At 40.9% G+C, this 18,593-nt stretch overlaps 1 protein-coding gene across 3 annotated transcripts in view; it reads left to right on the top strand.

The window, feature by feature from the left end:
• The first annotated feature begins 745 nt into the window (after nt 1–745).
• The window catches only part of snx13 (sorting nexin 13), a 26,094-nt gene continuing 8,246 nt past the window's right edge, over nt 746–18,593 (top strand). Inside the window, exons 1-19 of one of the 3 annotated variants that reach the window (XM_034891318.1) lie at nt 746–937; nt 9,872–9,984; nt 10,104–10,206; nt 10,343–10,432; nt 11,952–12,073; nt 12,178–12,296; nt 12,597–12,701; nt 12,948–13,036; nt 13,362–13,445; nt 13,625–13,763; nt 13,928–14,016; nt 15,316–15,415; nt 15,952–16,145; nt 16,318–16,422; nt 16,587–16,757; nt 16,871–16,940; nt 17,514–17,692; nt 17,872–17,979; nt 18,088–18,198. In XM_034891318.1, the coding sequence (XP_034747209.1) occupies nt 926–937; nt 9,872–9,984; nt 10,104–10,206; nt 10,343–10,432; nt 11,952–12,073; nt 12,178–12,296; nt 12,597–12,701; nt 12,948–13,036; nt 13,362–13,445; nt 13,625–13,763; nt 13,928–14,016; nt 15,316–15,415; nt 15,952–16,145; nt 16,318–16,422; nt 16,587–16,757; nt 16,871–16,940; nt 17,514–17,692; nt 17,872–17,979; nt 18,088–18,198 (2,103 nt within the window). In that variant the 5' untranslated portion in view covers nt 746–925. Of the gene's footprint in view, nt 938–1,005; nt 1,296–9,871; nt 9,985–10,103; nt 10,207–10,342; nt 10,433–11,951; nt 12,074–12,177; nt 12,297–12,596; nt 12,702–12,947; nt 13,037–13,361; nt 13,446–13,624; nt 13,764–13,927; nt 14,017–15,315; nt 15,416–15,951; nt 16,146–16,317; nt 16,423–16,586; nt 16,758–16,870; nt 16,941–17,513; nt 17,693–17,871; nt 17,980–18,087; nt 18,199–18,593 lie in introns of those variants that run through there. The other 2 variants (XM_034891316.1, XM_034891317.1) reach the window with 2 other exon arrangements.

Genomic DNA, 18,593 nt, shown 5'->3' with positions numbered 1-18,593 from the left:
AAGTGTTAACAAGCAGTTGGACAGGTGTACCTAATAAAGTGGCCGGTGAGTGTATATATATATATATATATATATATAATAGTGATTTTTCTAGATCACTATTATTTAAAAGTGGGCTACAAATTACATTTAGTGATCAAATATGATTTGGTACCTGAATTTTTTGAAGGTGATGAACCTGGTTCAAATATGTCAAAACAATATTATACATGTCATTAATAACAATAAAATGTGACAGAATAATAAAAAGAAATAATTAAAATTAATACATAAATAAATAACAAGAAATACATTGTGCAGGGTTTTATACATTACGTGCTGGGTTTACAAACTTTAAATAATAAAAAAAGACATTTAAAACATTTTGTTCTTATGTTTAATAGATCTCATAGATTGTATTTGAGATTTGAAGTTTTCTAAGAATAAAAAATAGTCTACTATCAAAAAGTAAAGTGGAGTTTTAATATGTTTTAAAGGATCTCAAAGTGAACTTTTTCTATCTTCATAAAAATAACGTAATAGTAGCCTAGTAAGCCAAGCACTCTTCCAACCAACACATAAAAGACTCCAAGATAATTTTGATAAAAATAAATTGTTCGCTTTTATATGTTCATTCAATAGTAAACCTAACTAATAGATATATTATAAATTGTTAAACTATTACTGCATTTTCATCAACCAGTCGTGATTTTGGCTGCAGTTGTCAGTCACGGGTGTGTTTCTGCGTCATTGCTCCTCAGCCAATCACATGGCGACGTCAAGAAACAGGGCACCCGAGACGTAAATCTGGCAAATATGGCGACGCTCCGACGAGAGTACGGAGATTGGAAATACGACCGTTTTTAACCGAGAAAATAACCTCCTCTGCGCATGTTACAATGTGGTGGGGTTAGCCAGAGCCACCGCACGCACAGCCTTTTAGACGATGTTTGCAGAGGTAAGTTAGCGCCGGTGAAATAGATAAATAGTTTGTTTTTCAGTGATAGACAAGGCTAGCCAGTTAGCTAGATTGTAGCTGCTAGCGCCTTAGCATTAGCCCAATAGTAGCCCCACAGGTAAACATAGCCTGACAGGGAGAGGACGGCACACAGCCGCTGTGCTTTCAGAAAGGCTGTCTGCTATAAGTGGCGGTCAGCCCGGGATTACATAGTTAACGCTAAGTTAATACGATGAGCTCAGGATATCCTCACTGTCAACACCGTGCTTGAATTAACACTGCAATGTCGGTAGTATGCGTTTAGATTATGAGTAACATCCCTCAACAACGAATTTCTTCCACATCACAACAAACACAGGTGAGCCGGGCGTTAGCCGTCGATAGATCGACTGAAGCCCAACGTTAAAGGCAAAAGAAAGTTACTTGAAACCTAACGTTACTTGGTATCAGCAAGGTTGATAAAAAGCTCAGTTGTGGACTACTGCTTACCAAACTGTTTTCCCTTTCAGCTAACATGTATGTTGGGAACAAGGCAAGGCAGCTTTTTTTTGTATAGCGCATTTCAGCAACAGGGCAATTCTAAGTGCTTTACGTAAAAACAAAAGTAAAAACACGATAAAACACGATAATAAACGTTACACTGCAGTGTAAGAAATTAAGCATTACAGAAATTAACAACCATTTAAAGAAACAGCACCAAGCACATTAAGCTAATTACCAGAATGATAAGACAGTTGTGGCATTTACTTCTTATTTTATGTTCACTATATAAAAAGTATTGAGACCTACATAGCTGTCCCATAGAGATGTTTCCAGTTGCATTCAGTTGCCAGTAACAGGCAGAATAGCTCCCTGCTATTGTCTGGTCTCTGTTGACGCTTTTAAAAAGCAGCTGAAGGCTCAACTATTTAAACCTTGTCTCATATTTGTAGTTATGCTTGTTCAGTGCATTTTTACTGGTCATTGGTTATAAAGAGTACACATTGGCTTTATGATCACTTGTTTTTTCAGTGGGACTTGTGATAATATTGTAGTTTTGCTACAGTTCTCACATGAGGCAGTTTCTCAACTCAGGCTGGTTTTCTTGATTTTAGATTGACTCCTGACCATGACATCTTCTGACAGGAAAACAGACTACACTGTTCACCTATCCCGGGGCGACAGGTCACCTAGCCACATCTAGGCACCTCTCCAGCAGTTTAAGTACAGGTTTAGCCTTGGTAATGAGGCTTTAGCTGCCACTGCACTATTCTGCAGGTCTGACAGGGAACACTGATTTCTGTGTAATGTGCAGTCAGGTGTTGAACGTTAGTTTAGTAGTTTGTGCAAAACGTTGTCCCTGTTAACCTTTAGTCTGAAGTAAATTACGGGCTTGTTTTGGACCATCCTGTGTTGAGTGTTGGCTTCACACCAGCTTTTGTAGTGTCCTCTTGATTTAAGATGTAAAGTGGGTTGAAAGATAATACGGTAGATGTAGCAACTCAACTCCTAGATTCTGTCTCAGACTTTTAGCAACATTTTTATTTGTTATAGTTAGCTTTTTGCTATGATTTGCATTTTGTTTGCAAACTAAGTTGCAATGCAAAAGTTGCTCTTGTGTTTTGTAGTTCTGTTCCACATCACAAATGGGATCCAGTTTTAGCTGTAAACATTTGTCATGGACTTCTTTCCTGTGTTTTCTTTACTGTGATTAACTTTTGACCAAATGGCTCACACATAGCTTGATGAATGCACCTTTGTACATTGAGTTAGTTAGTTGTAGGAGGGTGGGAGAGCATTGTGTTTTTATCCACAGGCAGACAACGTTATCTTGGTCCTTTTCACCTCTGGCTTAATCTTGTCAAGGTGTCTTAATCAAAGCTTGATAGACATTAGGCCAGCACGCTGTCACATCAGGCCTGCTTGTCATCTAGTACATCTTTCCATCCTTTCATTAGTATATGGAAGTGGCTGACCTACCAAACAAGCTGACACTTTTCAAGAACTAAGCCCTGCCCACCCATGTGTCTTGTTTTCAGATATATCCATAGTATGTATAGGTCATGCTGAGACACAGAATAAAGTTCACATTTGGCATCATAGTTAGACTTGTTGTGACCAGTTATGAATGGATTCTGATGTACTATGTGTACATAACTGTATCAGTTATGTACAGTGTTGGGCAAGTTAGTTACAAAATGTAATGCTCTATAGATTACTAGTTACGGTCATTTTAAAGTATTTAGCTATATTACAATATTAATGTCTCAGAATTGTAATGCTTTACGCTACTTTTGCATTGCTCTTGAATTACTCAAACGACTTGGCAGGTAGCTTGTGAATTTCACCACCGGATCAATAAAGTCTCTTCTTTGTCCACATTAAATCCTATTAAATCATATTTTGTATTATTAATATATATGCAAAGTGTGCTATACAAATAGAGAAGTAAAAGTACAATCAAGTCAAGTAGTTGAAAATGAAAATACTCAATTAAAAGTACCTTAAAGTTGTATAGAAGTACTGCATAGTTAACTTTCCACAGCTGATAAAATGCACTGATATTTAGGCCTACATGTAGCAAGCCTAAACAATTATTCCCGACATGTTTATATCTGTCAGCTCGGACACACTGGTGCCCATGCTGACGTAGGCCTGTTGTCACCTGCTGGGACACAGATGTTGTCCGTACCATCTCTGGTTCTGGCTCTGACCACGGGAACAGTGACAGGACAGCCCGCTTCAACGCAGCGTAATAACTCCTAAAAGAATGGGGGGGGGGGGGGGGGGGGGGGGGGGGGGGGGGGGTTGGGGTGCTGCTGTCCTAGTGATTCCTACTAGTTGGTTGGGAGCTTGTGTAATTCAGATATGCCCCCCCGGAGAAACTTCTTACTAAGAAGTAGCTGGTCCCCAGCTTATTTTAATCAGAGGAAGCAGGTGGCTGATTTCACCTACCAAAGGGTAATAATGGAGATAGCAGTGTCAAAGTACAGCTCAAGGAAACTGACTGTACTGTAATTGGACAGAAAAAAGGTGAACAAAATTGTGCTCTGCCATGCATGTTGGAAGTAGATGGCCACAGGGTTTGGCTACTGGTGGCCCCTGGGGACCTCAGGCTCCGTGCCGTTAACACTGCCGCCTTTGTCAGGCAACGGAGGCGCACAGAGCTTAAGACAGCTTTGGATAAGAGCAGGTGTCAGTTCTGTGCAGAGCACTGGAACAAAAACACAGACACATCACCAACGCCACCTCTAAATGGGGTCCGAGCGATCAGATCTTAATGCATCCTCATTGCTTTTTTCACCTGTACTTACAGCTGTCCACTTGTAAGTGATCACCCAGAACGCATGTTAATATCAGGTCTTAATGGGGCCTTAGTAAGGCCACCAGAAACTGCCAGAAAAGCATTAATAGTAAAATCTTATGCCATTCACACCATTTTTCCCAAAAAAATTCACTAATTTGCTGTTTTGATGGTGGAGCATCTAAGATGTCATCCCCAAACCGTCAGCATGTGTTATGTTTAATTTGTCATGCAGAGATGTGCTCACACGTACAGTATCTATTACCATTTCAGAAAGTCTAGTACTTCCTTGCTCAGTCACATACATTTCTACTTAGTTACAGCTGCCTACTTGTGATCAGATCATCCAAGTTGCATTAAATGTGTTGTAAAGTGGGGCGGCTGTGGCTCAGTGGTAGAGCGGTTGCCTGCCAATCGGAAGGTTGGTGGTTTGATCCCCGCAGCTGCAGTCATTGTCGAAGTGTCCTTGGGCAAGACACTGAACCCCGAGTTGCCGGTGCTGCGCATCGGAGTGTGAATGTGTGTAAATGTTTATCTGATGAGCAGGTGGCACCTTGTACGGCAGCCCCGGCCACAGTGTATGAATGTGTGTGAATGGTGAATGTCTCCTGTAGATGTAAAAGCGCTTTGAGCAGTTGTTAAGACTGGAAAAGCGCTATATAAATACAGCACATTTACATTTATACTAACCGTAGCCCACCTGTCGAGCGCAGTGTGATGTCATGGGCGCCATAACTGTGCTAATGAGGAAAGGCTAGCAACTGTGCTATTTCACAGGCTAGAAGAAGAAAAAGGTAAACAACAATAGACCTGGCAGCAGCATTGCCATCTGCTTTGATTTGATTTAATTGGATGACCTACTTTGTCAGATTAAGCCTTTCATTCACCATAAAATAACTCATCCTAACCCAATAAGTTTACAAGAGACACTTGCCCTCTGAGAGTCCTGGCATCCAGTTACCCTCAAACTCGTTCAGGCTTCCTGTTTCCGCTTTAGAGTCCAGAGTGGTGCGCGCCCTCTGGACGGCGGCGAGATCTACGTCATTTTGACGTCACATTGGTGCGCGCAAGCTCGGATGCAGAGACTGTAACGGACTTTACAGTGCAAAGTGTGAACACGGCTAAAGATTATTCTATTCAAGGGTTTGTTAGTTAGTCTGGGCTGTCAGTGATTTGTCAGCAGAAGGCTGACCACCTTCAGATGACAGAATATTTTAGACATGCTGATGAGGTTTCAGTCAACCTGCATGTGGACAGGACCACCTACCAAGGCTTACTTTCTCTCCCTCTGATGCATTTACCATGGCTTTCCCACAGGAGAGCTTTAATAGGCTAAGTTAACCTCTTGCCCAATGACCACACATAATGGGGTTGCAGCTAAGTGCTAGTGGACTTGTGCATAGTTCCTAAAATAGGCAATTTCCACCCTTGAGCAGTTCTTCCATATTTATGAACAGTGCAGTATGTGTGTGTATGTATATGTGTATATGTTTGTATGTATTTATGTTGTTTTTTCAAGTTGTGCCAGGAAATCATAAAAATTGTAATCTCCAAGAAACTGATAAGAGGCTGTTTGTGCATGTCTGAATGTGCCTGTAGTCAAGGACGTCCAGTAGTGGCGCGCTCCTCAAAAACCTCAACTCTATGTGGCGGTGCTTTAAATTATTTAGATTATGTATGTACTAATAAAGTTGTTCCTATTCAGCGCAAGTTGGTGAGGAAGCTAGAAAGAGAGAAACAGGCAGATGACAGTAGAGCTAGGCCATTAATCAATATATTAGCAAAGTAACACCCATTTCTGAGGTTGGTATATTGTTTTAGTAAAGAGAAGTAAATATTTCTCTACTTGATCCTTGAGGCCATTCTATTATCACAACACATTTTAAACAACAGATCTCACCACATTTCTGCCCATCTGCATATGCAGACCTCTTGTTCTGAGAGTTACGCATATGTTCATGTGTGTTTATCCAGTGTGGGTTGCATAATAGATTGCCTAGATGTTTGGATGTGTGCGTTCCTGATGGGCTTGGGTGTTAATCACTGGAGCAGATGCTTCATGTTTAAAAGCCTGTGTAAGCTGTAATGAATCAAGAGTGTGGGTTATTGTCACTCCTACAGATCCTCCACAGCCTCATCACCTTATCACACACAGCCCGTACGGATAGCCTCCACTTGCACTGCTGCTAACGACAAACGTCCGACTGGACTTCAAATACTTTCTCATATAGTTTGATAGCATTTGGTAGGATAGACTTGGACAATATCTCTTTTGGGTTGGAAAATTTCCCAGACTCAAAGAAAAAGTCACATGACAAAAAAATGTTCTTCTCATTATAAAACTGTTCATACGAAATCTTGAAAGAATTTAAATGTCTAAAAAGAAAAGAAAATTAGCTAGCTCTGACCGTCTCTGGCAGTGTCCTCTTGGAACCTGCGTACCAAGGTCAATGGCTAAAGAGGTTTTAATGAGTAGGTTACGCCACAATTAAGATACTTTTATTATCACACTGATATGTGTGTATATAATAAATACAGTCAACGGTTATCATGCAGCCTAGGCCTGGTGGTAATAAATGTCTCAGTGATGACTGCAGTGGGCTGCTGAGAGCTTCTGAACCATCAGTGAAGCAACTAACTCCTCTGTGATTACTGTGTGGGTCAAAGGTAAACAGAGTAGATGTGACCAGACAGGTCAAGCAGTCCATTGAGGTTGGCTTGAAAGTAATTGCCTAGTGTTTAATGTGGGTTTTTGTAAATTGTGGCAGATCACAGTTAATTTAAGATAGTCAGCATTTGTGGCAGGGTATAAACTACAACATGAATAGCAGTCCTTTGTATGTCTACTACTCATAGCTAAATTGTAATAATAGGCTTCTTCTTTGGCCAGCCCTGTTCTCTTCCCGTAGTCCTAACCCTGCTATTGTTGTTGCTTTGTCATACTTTTATGACTTGAGAAAGAGGGTAGTCTAGCCAGTTTGGACACATTCTGCAGCCCAGACACCACCGTGTTCACATGCACTCAATACACTTGGGCATTAACCTGATTTCCTAAACTTTATGTACATTACAATCCTTGTTTTTTTTTTTTAATATGGGTAAGAGATTTATAGAAACCTGGTTAAAACAGCTACATTTCTGCTGGGAGAATTCATCTTGGCCATGTAGTGTATACTTTTTGTTAAACAGGCATGTTAGATAAGGTCATGTGCATGGCAAAGACTTCAGACAGGGAAATCCCTGAAAGTATCACAGAGTGATGAACTTAAAAATGGTTTCACTTCCTTTCATACAAAATATTTAATTTAGAAGACTGAAATTGAACATTACAATTAATTAGACTGGTCTCTATATGAAGGGAAACAAATATGTCCTCCCTTACTACGCTGTCAGTCCAGATTCAACAAAGAAAAAAACCTTTCAGTCTTACATAACTAATATAATTAAAATATATCAGCCTTGGTTCATAATGTGGTAGGTGGTGGGGAAGAGAAGTGATTACTAGCCAGTTACATGTAAAGGAGGGGTTTGGAGTAGTTACAGTGCATGTAGATATGTTGTTCTATGTCCTGCCCTAACCTGATTTCTCCCAATGCCAGGTTCATGAATAAAATGGCTGTCTGCTGTGCGTCATGTATTCCAAGGCGTGCTCAGAGATACTGTTGTTCTATTAATGTAATGATCCATATGTTTAAAACCAGTTCTGCTGTTTTATCCAGATAGCTTAGCCTAGGCTTAGCATGTCTATAATATATTACATTTTAGCTGTTTGGTTGAGTAAGTAAAGTCAGGGTCAGTGGCGTTAGCATCAGGTTTTATTTTTCCAGTGTGCTGCTGTGTAATCTGCATGTGTAGACGCCAGGGATGTCCCAAGCTGATCGGCAAGATCTGAACTGGAGCCAATCAGTTATTTTCTTTAATAGACTGGTATCAGCTTTGTGAAGCCTGATCCTGATTGAGCTTCTTTGTTCATCACAGACAATAAATCAGACAGGTAAATATGTCAGACTTAAGCAACTAATGACAGAAAGTACAAATCCCGATATTTCATTGTGACATCCTAGTCATGAGGCATGCACTTTGACATCTCAGTATTGTCTTTAGATTATCTTGGAGTGTTTAAAATGATGTTGAAGACGTTGTTTTGATTTTTAGTACAATGCAGGACCTACTTATAATCAAACATTGATAAATAGACTAAGAATGTCATCGCTACTTTAATGATTAAACACTGTTCTCCATAGTAGGCTTCAGTGGTTCTTTCTCTTGAATTTTCAAAGGAATTCTTTAGTAAAAAATTCAGTTGTGGATTTGCATGTTGGTAGAGCCACATGTTGCACTAATTTCTCTCATACTGGCTCTATTCCTCAACAGTAGTTTGCTATGCATTGATTATTAAGAGCCTCCCCGTTTGTCGTGTTTGCGCTATACATTATAAGCTGGCTGGCCCAGTTGGCCGCATGTGTCATCTTATTGTCCATCGCTGGCTGTGGCAGAAAGAACAATGTCTCAGTGTCCTGAGGAAGCTCTGTGTGTCATTATCCAGCTCCATCAGTGGAGCTGTTTATCTAAGGAACTCTAGAATGAATGTAGGTCAACCAAAGATCATCACTGCTGGTCACCGTGGTGCCTGCCTATCTGATGGCTCCACAGTCCGAGTGTGAGCTTTATACAGTGTGTGACTCTGGGAGAGTTTTTCACTTCTAACCACCATTGTGTGGATACCGGTAACTGCATTTTTCACATTAACTAATTAAACTGTATATCATGGTACTTTGCTAAGGTTTGCATGGTCTAATAGTCCAGCTTGCACTTGCTGGGGCAGTCAAGTTTGTGGAGCTCTATGGCAGGCTCACCATTCACAAAACAACCCTCGTCATGCATACACACACTGTTTAGCCTGACTGATACTAGATTTTAGGTATTTTAGGTTTTGATAATGATATCTTAATTTGGGATTTGGGATTTGGGAAGTTTCTAGTGAATTTTAATTGCAAGGATCCCATCTGTGTAACATGGAGAACAGGGACATAGTTGAAAACAAGAGTTTGGTTTCCTACACTGACAATAACAGGAAAACCATAGGATGTGACACACAAGTACACACACACACACACACACACACACACACACACACACACACACACACACACACACACACACACACACACATACATACATACATACATACATACATACATACATACATACACACACAGTCAGTCACTGCCTTATACTTTCTAACAATCAAAATCACACCCCCCTCAAGTGTAGAATGTTGTTTTTCCTGTGGATGACACAATTGTCTAATACTCTTTTTTTTTAGTCTGTATCAGAGTGCTGCTGATGTATTGGTACTTTTTCTGTACATTGGAGTGAGGAGTCTAGTCCCAACAGCTTTATGTGGAGAATTGATGATTGATTTATGTGGGGATTTTTTTTTATTTTTCATCACAAGATTTTTTTGGGGGGAGTTTGGTCTTAGTCTGCATATTAAAAGATCTGTGTGATATTGATAGAAGATTGTTTGATCAGGCGTTACTGATGGAATCTTTCTTCTGACCAACTCTAATGATCTCCAGATGGTTTGAAGTATAACCTGAAGTGCGTAAAAGTATTTAGCCTATGTTTTGTGTTTGTGTGTGTTTTAGGCCAGTCTGTCCATCTGGGGATGGGGGGGTCTTGGAGTCGTGCTGTTTCTCGTCACCTTTGGACCCTTTGCCGTGTTCTACCTGGCCTTTTATATCTTCTGCTTCATTGGAGGGTGAGCAAGAAGACCAGTTAACCCTTCCAACATGTCCATCATTACATAAGCAAGCTCTCTCTTATTAACCACAACACCTAATCGGTCAGTTTTCTGTCACTCTCACTTCTGTTTTCCAGGGGCTTTGCGGTCACTCTGCTATATGGAAAGATCAACTCAGAGAAACACCTGGAAAAGTGCGAGCAGTCTTACTTGCCACCCACACAAATTGGTATACTAAAGGTAAAAGCATGCTTGAGCACACATATATTTTGTCCTCACCTACACAAACAAATGAATTAATCAAGTTTCTTTTGTTGAAGTCCAGTAACCAAGCAGAGCATAACTGTTTCATTGATTCTCTTTTTGTTACCTTCAGACATTGGATGAGATGAAGCTGGAGATGAAGCCCATAAAGATTGACAGGAGACTGACTGGCTCCAGTTTCATAGATGAACCACTACAACAGGTATGTGTGTGCGTGCGTGTTATAAATGTCATAGCTGAGTGATTGGTCATAGAAAACATTGCACAAATGATAATGGGACAACAGCTAAGCAGAGAAGCCAACATAAGATAACAGGAGAATAATGACTAGGTGACAAATATTAACATTTTCAGAAACCAGCCCACTTTTTTTCTGTCCGACCCATTAGCTAGCCCAGGTCAGCAAATTCACAGCCTCAAGCAAGAAAATAGTCATCACTGTCAAGCCCTGTATACCTAAAGCCCAAAAGCCTCAGTGTCTCCCATTCAAAAGAGGTTGGTTCCTTGTGTTTTCTGTTATTGGATTTGGTTTGAGCAGAGTGTCTCTCAGCTAATTAATGCTGGCTATTATCAGGCAAAAACAAAGTATTTTTCCAACAAATGAAAATAAAGTCAACTAAAATCTTTGGAAAAAATATGACCAATAATTAGATGAGTTAATACCTTTCTTAAATTATAATGGGTGCTGAAAAAATGTGTGGCTGGCACTACTAAGTAATCTTCTTACATCATTTGATTGTTTTATAGTTAATAAACAGCTTTAGTGTTTTACATAGTTAATTACTAGGTCTACAAAACAATATTTAAATCTATTCTAGATTACCTAAATCATGTAAGCAGATAGTGCTGCATTGTGTGGCCAGGAAGTGGAACTAAATGTATCTGTACTGTTACACTGTCAGTGTTGCACCAAAGCTCTCTTCATCATGTGGCTTAAGGAAAATATTGTTGGAGGCTGAACTTTAATAGTTTTACACTGGCCTTGAGTCTGCTGGCAATCGACTCAATCTTTTATCTCAATGTTTTCGTAAATAGATCTTCAGTTAGGCTGTGAGTGTCAGTCAGCTTTGCAGCCTGGGAAAGTGAGCTTAGTAGCTGTTATCTGGTCACAGTTTTTCTTTCCACTCTATCCTGTGGTTACAACACTTCCCGCTGAAAACAACCTTTTAGCATGTTGTCCTCAGTAAACCAGCGTAGCTGGCAGAGTTAAGTGCAGACACAGCAGTTTGTGTTTGTCAGATGACACTAACTGCTCTACTATTGTGCTTCTGTTCTCCTTGGGAATGCACACTAATCATTTAAGCATCATATGAACCTTGAGATGTAGGCATGACATCATGTAAACCTGCATCATGCTCTCTGAAGACATTAATGTTCTTGATTTGTCTGGCATATTCTCTTTTTCTCTATAGCAGCCTATAATGACAGTTAACATTGAGTCAAATGTTTGCTTGATTTAATCATACTACTCAACGGTACAACTAAATTATTGATTTACCCAGCTTTCCTAGGACCGCAAAGCCCAGTAATCTGTTCTACAAGACAATGATAATCATCACATTTAATTGTTTTTCACTTATTCATCTCACACTTAAATCTTGTACAGCATATAATAAATCCGCTCCCCTGTTTTCTTTCCACTCCCCTCAGTCTGGCTCATTGGGTTGTCTTTACTAAATTTCATTTCTATTTTTCTCCTCCATATTTCTTTGTCTCTACAGGTGATCCAGTTTGCTCTGAGAGATTATATCCAGTACTGGTACTACACTCTGAGCGAGGATGAGTCCTTCTTATTGGAGATCAGACAGACGCTGCAGAATGCCCTCGTCCAATTTTCTACACGGTACAAGCCGGGCATAACTATTCTATCTTGACATTAAATGTTTTATTCAAACCAATTTTTATTTTTAAATGTTCTACATTATTTCTTTGTGTTTATGTGCCAAGGTCCAAAGAGGTGGACTGGCAGCCTTACTTTACCACTCGCCTGGTGGACGACTTTGCCACCCATTTACGTGTCTTTAGAAAAGCCCAGGATCGCCTCGCTGAAAGAGAGGATAAGCAAAGTAAGCACACACATTCTCTCTCACTCACGCACACACACACACACACACACACACACACACTTGCTTTCTCATTCACAGTTGTCATTAGTATGTTTGGCATGTCACCTGAGTTGAGTCAGCTTGTCTTTAACAATGATTGTGATGATTCAGTTCTGAGCTCAGTCAGAGTTTGGTGATCCTTTGGACTACACAATAAGTGGTTCAGAAAAAATCCTCCATACAGTTTTTTATGAAGTCAGATTATTACAATTTAGACATTAGTGGTGATAATGAGAATTACAGAGAGTGATGTTTGAACAGGGGACATAACAGAGGAGCTGGTGGACTCCTTCTTTGAGGCTGAGGTGGAAATGGAAAGGAAGATTTGTCGAGACGTAGTGTGCACTTCACACAAAGATGAAGAAGGTAAACACACTTCTTTAATGTGTCTGGCCTTACAGTTTGAACTGCCATGAACTCTTCACACGTGCGTTGCTGTTTGATGTTGTAACAAGTAGTGTGTGTGTGTGTGTGTGTGTGTGTGTGTGTGTGTGTGTGTGTGTGTGTGTGTGTGTGTGTGTGTGTGTGTGTGTGTGTGTGTGTGTGTGTGTGTGTGTGTGTGTGTGTGTGTGTGTGTGTGTGTGTGTGTGTGTGTGTGTGTGTGTGTGTCAGGTTTTCTTCGGGACTTGTGTGAATTGCTTCTGTATCTGTTACTACCTCCTGGAGATTTCCATAACAAGAACATGAGATACTTCCTAAGGGTGAGTTTACAAAGCAAAACATAAAATCTCCCTCGCTTACACTCTCTCTCAAATGATCACAACACACATGACTTTATTGGTCTAAGATACAACTTTGAGGCGAGAAAACACATTCAGTCACACAATATGTCATACAACCTGCGTTGTTAATTTATCACGGTTGAGCCATCAGCCAAATGCTGCCACTTTGGCTGCAAGCCATTCATGAGTATTATTTTCCGGGCTCTTGAACAGACTACAATGCCGTACCAGGACACATGATGCCATGTTTGTAGTGTAAATTGTTGTGAGTGAACCTGAAAATGCCCTATGATGTTTTTTTAAGGAGGTGCTGGCGCGTGGTGTGCTACTTCCTCTGATCAACCAGCTTAGCGACCCAGATTACATCAACCAGTTTGTCATCTGGATGGTGAGAGTTGACACTCACACCCATCCATACCTCCTACCTATTAGCCATTATTTGAACTGACTATTTGTGTCTATAATATAAAAACTAAACAAAATAAATCAAGAAAGCAAATGAAGGGGGGAAGAAACCGCGAATTGGCATGTATGTTTTCAATGTTATATGGATGTGACTTTATATAGATACGGGACTCCAGCTGTAACTATGAAGCCTTCATGAACATCCTGAAGCTGACAGATAAGCCTCCTGAGCTAGAAGCGGTCAAGGACAAGGTGCTAGAAGAGCTGCAGTACCTCCGCTCTCTGGACACCGCAGGAGATGGTGGGCACTCTCTTTTTTTTCTCTCACTGACATACAGAGACATTCACTAATGAAAGTAATTCACCATGTGAGCAGGAATATTCAAAGGCCATATGTAAAGAGTGCTTTAATATATGCACTGCTTTCATTTCCTCCCTTGATGTCTTTGTTTTTCTGTCCTTTAGACATCAATGTGATTAAGAACCAGATTAACAGTCTTCTGTTTGTGAAGAAGGTGTGTGAGACCAGGATCCAGAGACTTCACTCTGGCAAGGTGAGAAACTGCATCACAGCCTTATAATGCTTACACTGGAGGATCCAGTAAGACGTAGATCACTAATTGTTAGTTTAATGGCAAAACAGTATGGCTGTAACGATACACCAAACTGACGATTTGGTTCGCATCACGATTTTTTCCCCCTGATGTCTTTTTTTCTTTTTTCTTTTTTTTTGGGGGGGGGTGGGGGGTATAAACTGAACACCAAATGAACAATATTACCAAGCAAATTATTAACAATATACCTAAGGTAAATAAATATCCAAAGCTATAAAACTTTGTTATAAATAATAATAATAATAATAATAATAATTTGTCTAATTTGTTTATTAGTCCCCAGTGGGGAAATTACTGCACTACACTCTGTGTACACACTTTTAATACTCACACACACAGGCCTGAAATACACACACATGCTCAGGACCTATACATGCACTATACATGGAGAGATGTCAGAGTGAGTGGGCTGCCAGCTGAACCAGCTCCCTGAGCGACAAAAACCAACAGAACTGAACTTCGTTGTGGAGGTGATTGGAACATGTTGATAATTCTTCTTCAATCAAGTTCTCTTACATTTACAAAGTAAATTAAATGGCTACTGTTTCACAGTACTGTGCAGGGTTGGAAATTAACACTCGGCAGTCACCGAGTTAAGCCAATTTGGGGGCGAGCCGACACACAAACGCATAAACATTGGTACACACACCAGCCACCAGCCACTACCTCAGGAAACGGAGTCCCAGTTCACCCATCTGGGAGGCTCTAACACACTTTCCGCATTCCGTATCTGCGGACAGCTGCAGGCTTTTACCGGTGTTGATGGACATTGTCGGACACATGCAGCCAATGTCCTAAAACCGCTCGCGGGACTGACACAAGTCAACAGCAACCCGCGGCCTGTATGTCCGAGCCCATCTCCACCGCTTCCACCGGCAGGTTTTCAGCTGTGTGTCTGCCTGGTATACTCTCATACGGCCAATTTAACTCGCCAGTCCTCATCAATATAGTTTCATGTGTTACGTAGCTCTCCACAAGCAGAAAAAAGCTTAAAACACAACAACGCAATGTGATCTTGTGATCTGGACGGGAAGGATGACTCTGGGAGTTGAAAGTTGTGTGTTACAATTCTGCCGTCTAAGAGCGCAGCAAGGGTTTGTAGATCTGAGTGTCGTGGATTCGGTTTCATATTGCATATCGTTACAGCCCTACAAAACATTTTCTGCAAGTATCGGCTGCAATTGCTCAAAGTCAGTTACATTTTGTGTATCAGACTTTTCCTTTTCCTGTCTTATGTAGGAGGTGGATGCCTTGAAGTTGGCTGCCAACTTTGGAAAGCTGTGTGTTATCCCACTGGATCACATCCTTATCCACAACATTGCCCTGCAGTTCTTCATGGGTAATTCTGGACATGCATCATTCCAAGGCCTTAACCCTGAACATTTCTGTTAATCATCTTTATAATCCATAACTTATTCCATTTTCCATTTATAACTCCAACCTGTCTGGTTAAGCGCACACGTTTTTTCAGTCCCAGACCTTGTCAGAGACTTTAAAAGGTCACTCCACTTTACATATCAGTTTACAGTAGTGTGCTTGCCTTTATGTGCAAACTACTCAAGGACTCAAGCCAAGTTGTGTCAGATTTGTTGTGAAAAATGAGGCGAGTGCCAACAGCCTAAACAGTATGACTGGTTCTGTCATTAAAAATGGCTAATAAATGTGTTTATATCACTAAAACGCACACATTGTAGCCAACCAAAGTAAAAAGTATCATGACCTTCATATCTCATTTTCATGTTATCCAAATGAGTTTACTAAGAGTGTAACAGTAGATGGATGTTTAGTTACAAGGTCACCAGAGACCCCAGGCAGCCAAAAATACCAAAGTGCTGTAGTAGACAAACACCGACTCTTATGTTTTTGTTGGTCCAGATTTCATGCAGGCAGCAGGGGCTCAGGCAGAGCTGTTCTTCTGGCTCACAGTGGAGGGCTACAGGGTGACGGCACAGCAGCAACTGGAGGCCATGCAGGGCTGGCAGAAAGATGGCAAAAAGCAGCCCTGCGCCACCAAGGGGCTGCTAAAGGCTGCTGCACTGGGTGTCTACGAACAATACCTCTCGGACAAGGTGGGAGGCGTGTTAAGATCACATGAGTGTTTCATACCAAAAGTAATTTTAGCCATAAAGGAGATCAACACTTGCTCTTGCTTAACAGCACTGTGCTCATTAGCCTGTAAGGTCGACTATTTTGAGAAAGTATCCTACCATATCTATCTTCTCTTTTTTTCAAACCCAACAGGCGTCTCCCAGGGTGCAGGTGGACGAGGCATCCGTAACAACACTAGGGGAAAAGATACAGAAAGACGACCCCACACCAGAGATATTTGATGAAATCCAGAGAAATGTACTAACTCTTTTCTTTTATCTGCATAAGAGGGAATTTTATGAATCATGTTAAATATAAAAAAAAGTTCTGCTTTAAACTATATTTTCTGATTCTATAAATTTTTGAGCTGCCTTGCCGTTTTTCTACCCGTTAACAAATTGTTTCGCACATATTGATCCTAGGTGTATGACATGATGCTACGTGATGAGCGCTACTACCCCTCATTCAAGCAAAGTCCCCTTTACGTCCGCATGCTAGCAGAGCTGGACATGTTGAAAGAGCCGAGCTATCGGGGGTCTGATGACGGTGATGGAGAGTCCTTCAATGGCTCTCCCACAGGAAGCATAAACATAGTAAGTCTTCTTCGCGTCCAGAACATTTTTGATGTAGAGACACGTCCAGTATTCTTTTTGTCGGCCATTACCAGCCGCTTAGTTAAATGATGACTTGTTTCTTGTGATTTTAGTCTTTGGATGACTTGTCAAACTCCTGCCATGATGAATCTATGCACCTACATGCTTTCATCTCCGACACAGGTACACACACACACACACACACACACACATACTTTCAGTCACTCTGGCATTTGATGCTTGGTGGGATTACAAATGCAATTTTGATGAAGGGTTGTATACAAAAATCTTAAGGGTTTATGATAGATTCTGGCAACTTGTGTATGCTTGTCAGGTTTTTAGAAACATTGCATTTGACTTTCACTTGAGGTGGGATTTGGGTGTTGTAATGACTTGTTTTGAGAGTGTGTGAATTTGTTGTGTATATCAGGAGTTTGTTAGTCCCTGTTTGTCTCCCTGGCATGTTCTTTTATTTCAACTTTTCACCTTGGAGCTCCATTTATCATTTCTGCTTTGTCACTTCATACTGTTCCAGTATTCATTATTTCTTTCATTTTTATCACCCACACTGTTTTTCTGTTCTTTCCTTTTCTTCCTCTCCCGTCCCTTACCTTTCCTGTCTTTTTGTCACATTTCCCTCCCTTTTATCACATTTCCACACCGTCTGCTCTGCATTCTTTCTTTTGCTTGCTCTTCCTCCCGCACATACTTTGAACCTGCACATTCCCATTTTGGATTTAATGCCGGGCGAGGTAGCTGACGCTTGTCTCCCCGGCTTTTGGGGTGCTGCAGGGGTTTGCAATGACCACGGTAAGACCTACGCGCTGTACGCCATCACTGTGTTCAGACGCAACCATGACGGCAGTGAGGACTGCTGGAAGACCTACCGTCGCTACTCAGACTTCCACGACTTCCATATGAGGATCACTGAACAGGTGTGTGCGTGTGTCACGATGTTTGTGTGTCACGATGTTTGTGTGTCACGATGTTTGTGTGTCACGATGTGTTTGTGTACCAGTTATTCAGAAGTCAGGAACATTTCTACCCCTGAAAAGAGTAATCATCTCATAAACTTGGTTGTCAACTTCTGAGTGTGCCATATCTTCTGTTCCAGTTTGAAAACCTGACGTCGATCCTTAAGCTGCCAGGGAAGAAGACATTCAACAACATGGACAGAGACTTCTTGGAGAAGAGAAAAAAAGACCTCAATGCTTACCTACAGGTAACAGTTTTAGTGTTTAGTGTCTAGTCAAATAGTGAATTCTTTTTATTGTCTTGCATCATTTTGAAGAGTGCATATCAATAACTTGTATGTGTGTGTGTGTTCCAGTTGCTGCTCAACCCAGAAATGGTGAAGGCCTGTCCAACTCTGATTCCTTATGTCTATGACTTCCTAGAGAACAAGGCCTACAGCAAGGGCAAGGGGGAATTTGCACGCAAGGTCACTACATTTTTAAGAAGAATAAGTGTTTCAATGTCATTTGTTTACTACGTAAGATTAATTAACTTTAGCTTACTGTCCCGCAGTACTTGGCCGTGCTGTCTATTTGCAGTATATTAAATCTTTTATGACCTAATTAATTTGCACTGAAATGCCACTTGTCTGTCGGCTCTGACAGAGCTGCATCAGCACGCTGTGCATGTCCTTGCACAGAGCGGCTGAACATCGGATCTCGGCTTCGCGGCTGAGACACGAATAAACTATTAATTTAAAGCTTTTGCACTTAAACACAAAAGGCACGTCCACTTTAATATATATACTGTACACTCACCGGCCACTTTATTAGGTACACCTGTCCAACTGCTCGTTAACACTTAATTTCTAAGCAGCCAATC

The sequence above is a fragment of the Etheostoma cragini genome, chromosome 14 (genome assembly GCF_013103735.1).
Source record: "Etheostoma cragini isolate CJK2018 chromosome 14, CSU_Ecrag_1.0, whole genome shotgun sequence".
In the NCBI taxonomy this organism is placed as follows: Eukaryota; Metazoa; Chordata; class Actinopteri; order Perciformes; family Percidae; genus Etheostoma; species Etheostoma cragini.
This window is presented reverse-complemented; position numbering and strand designations above follow the sequence as displayed.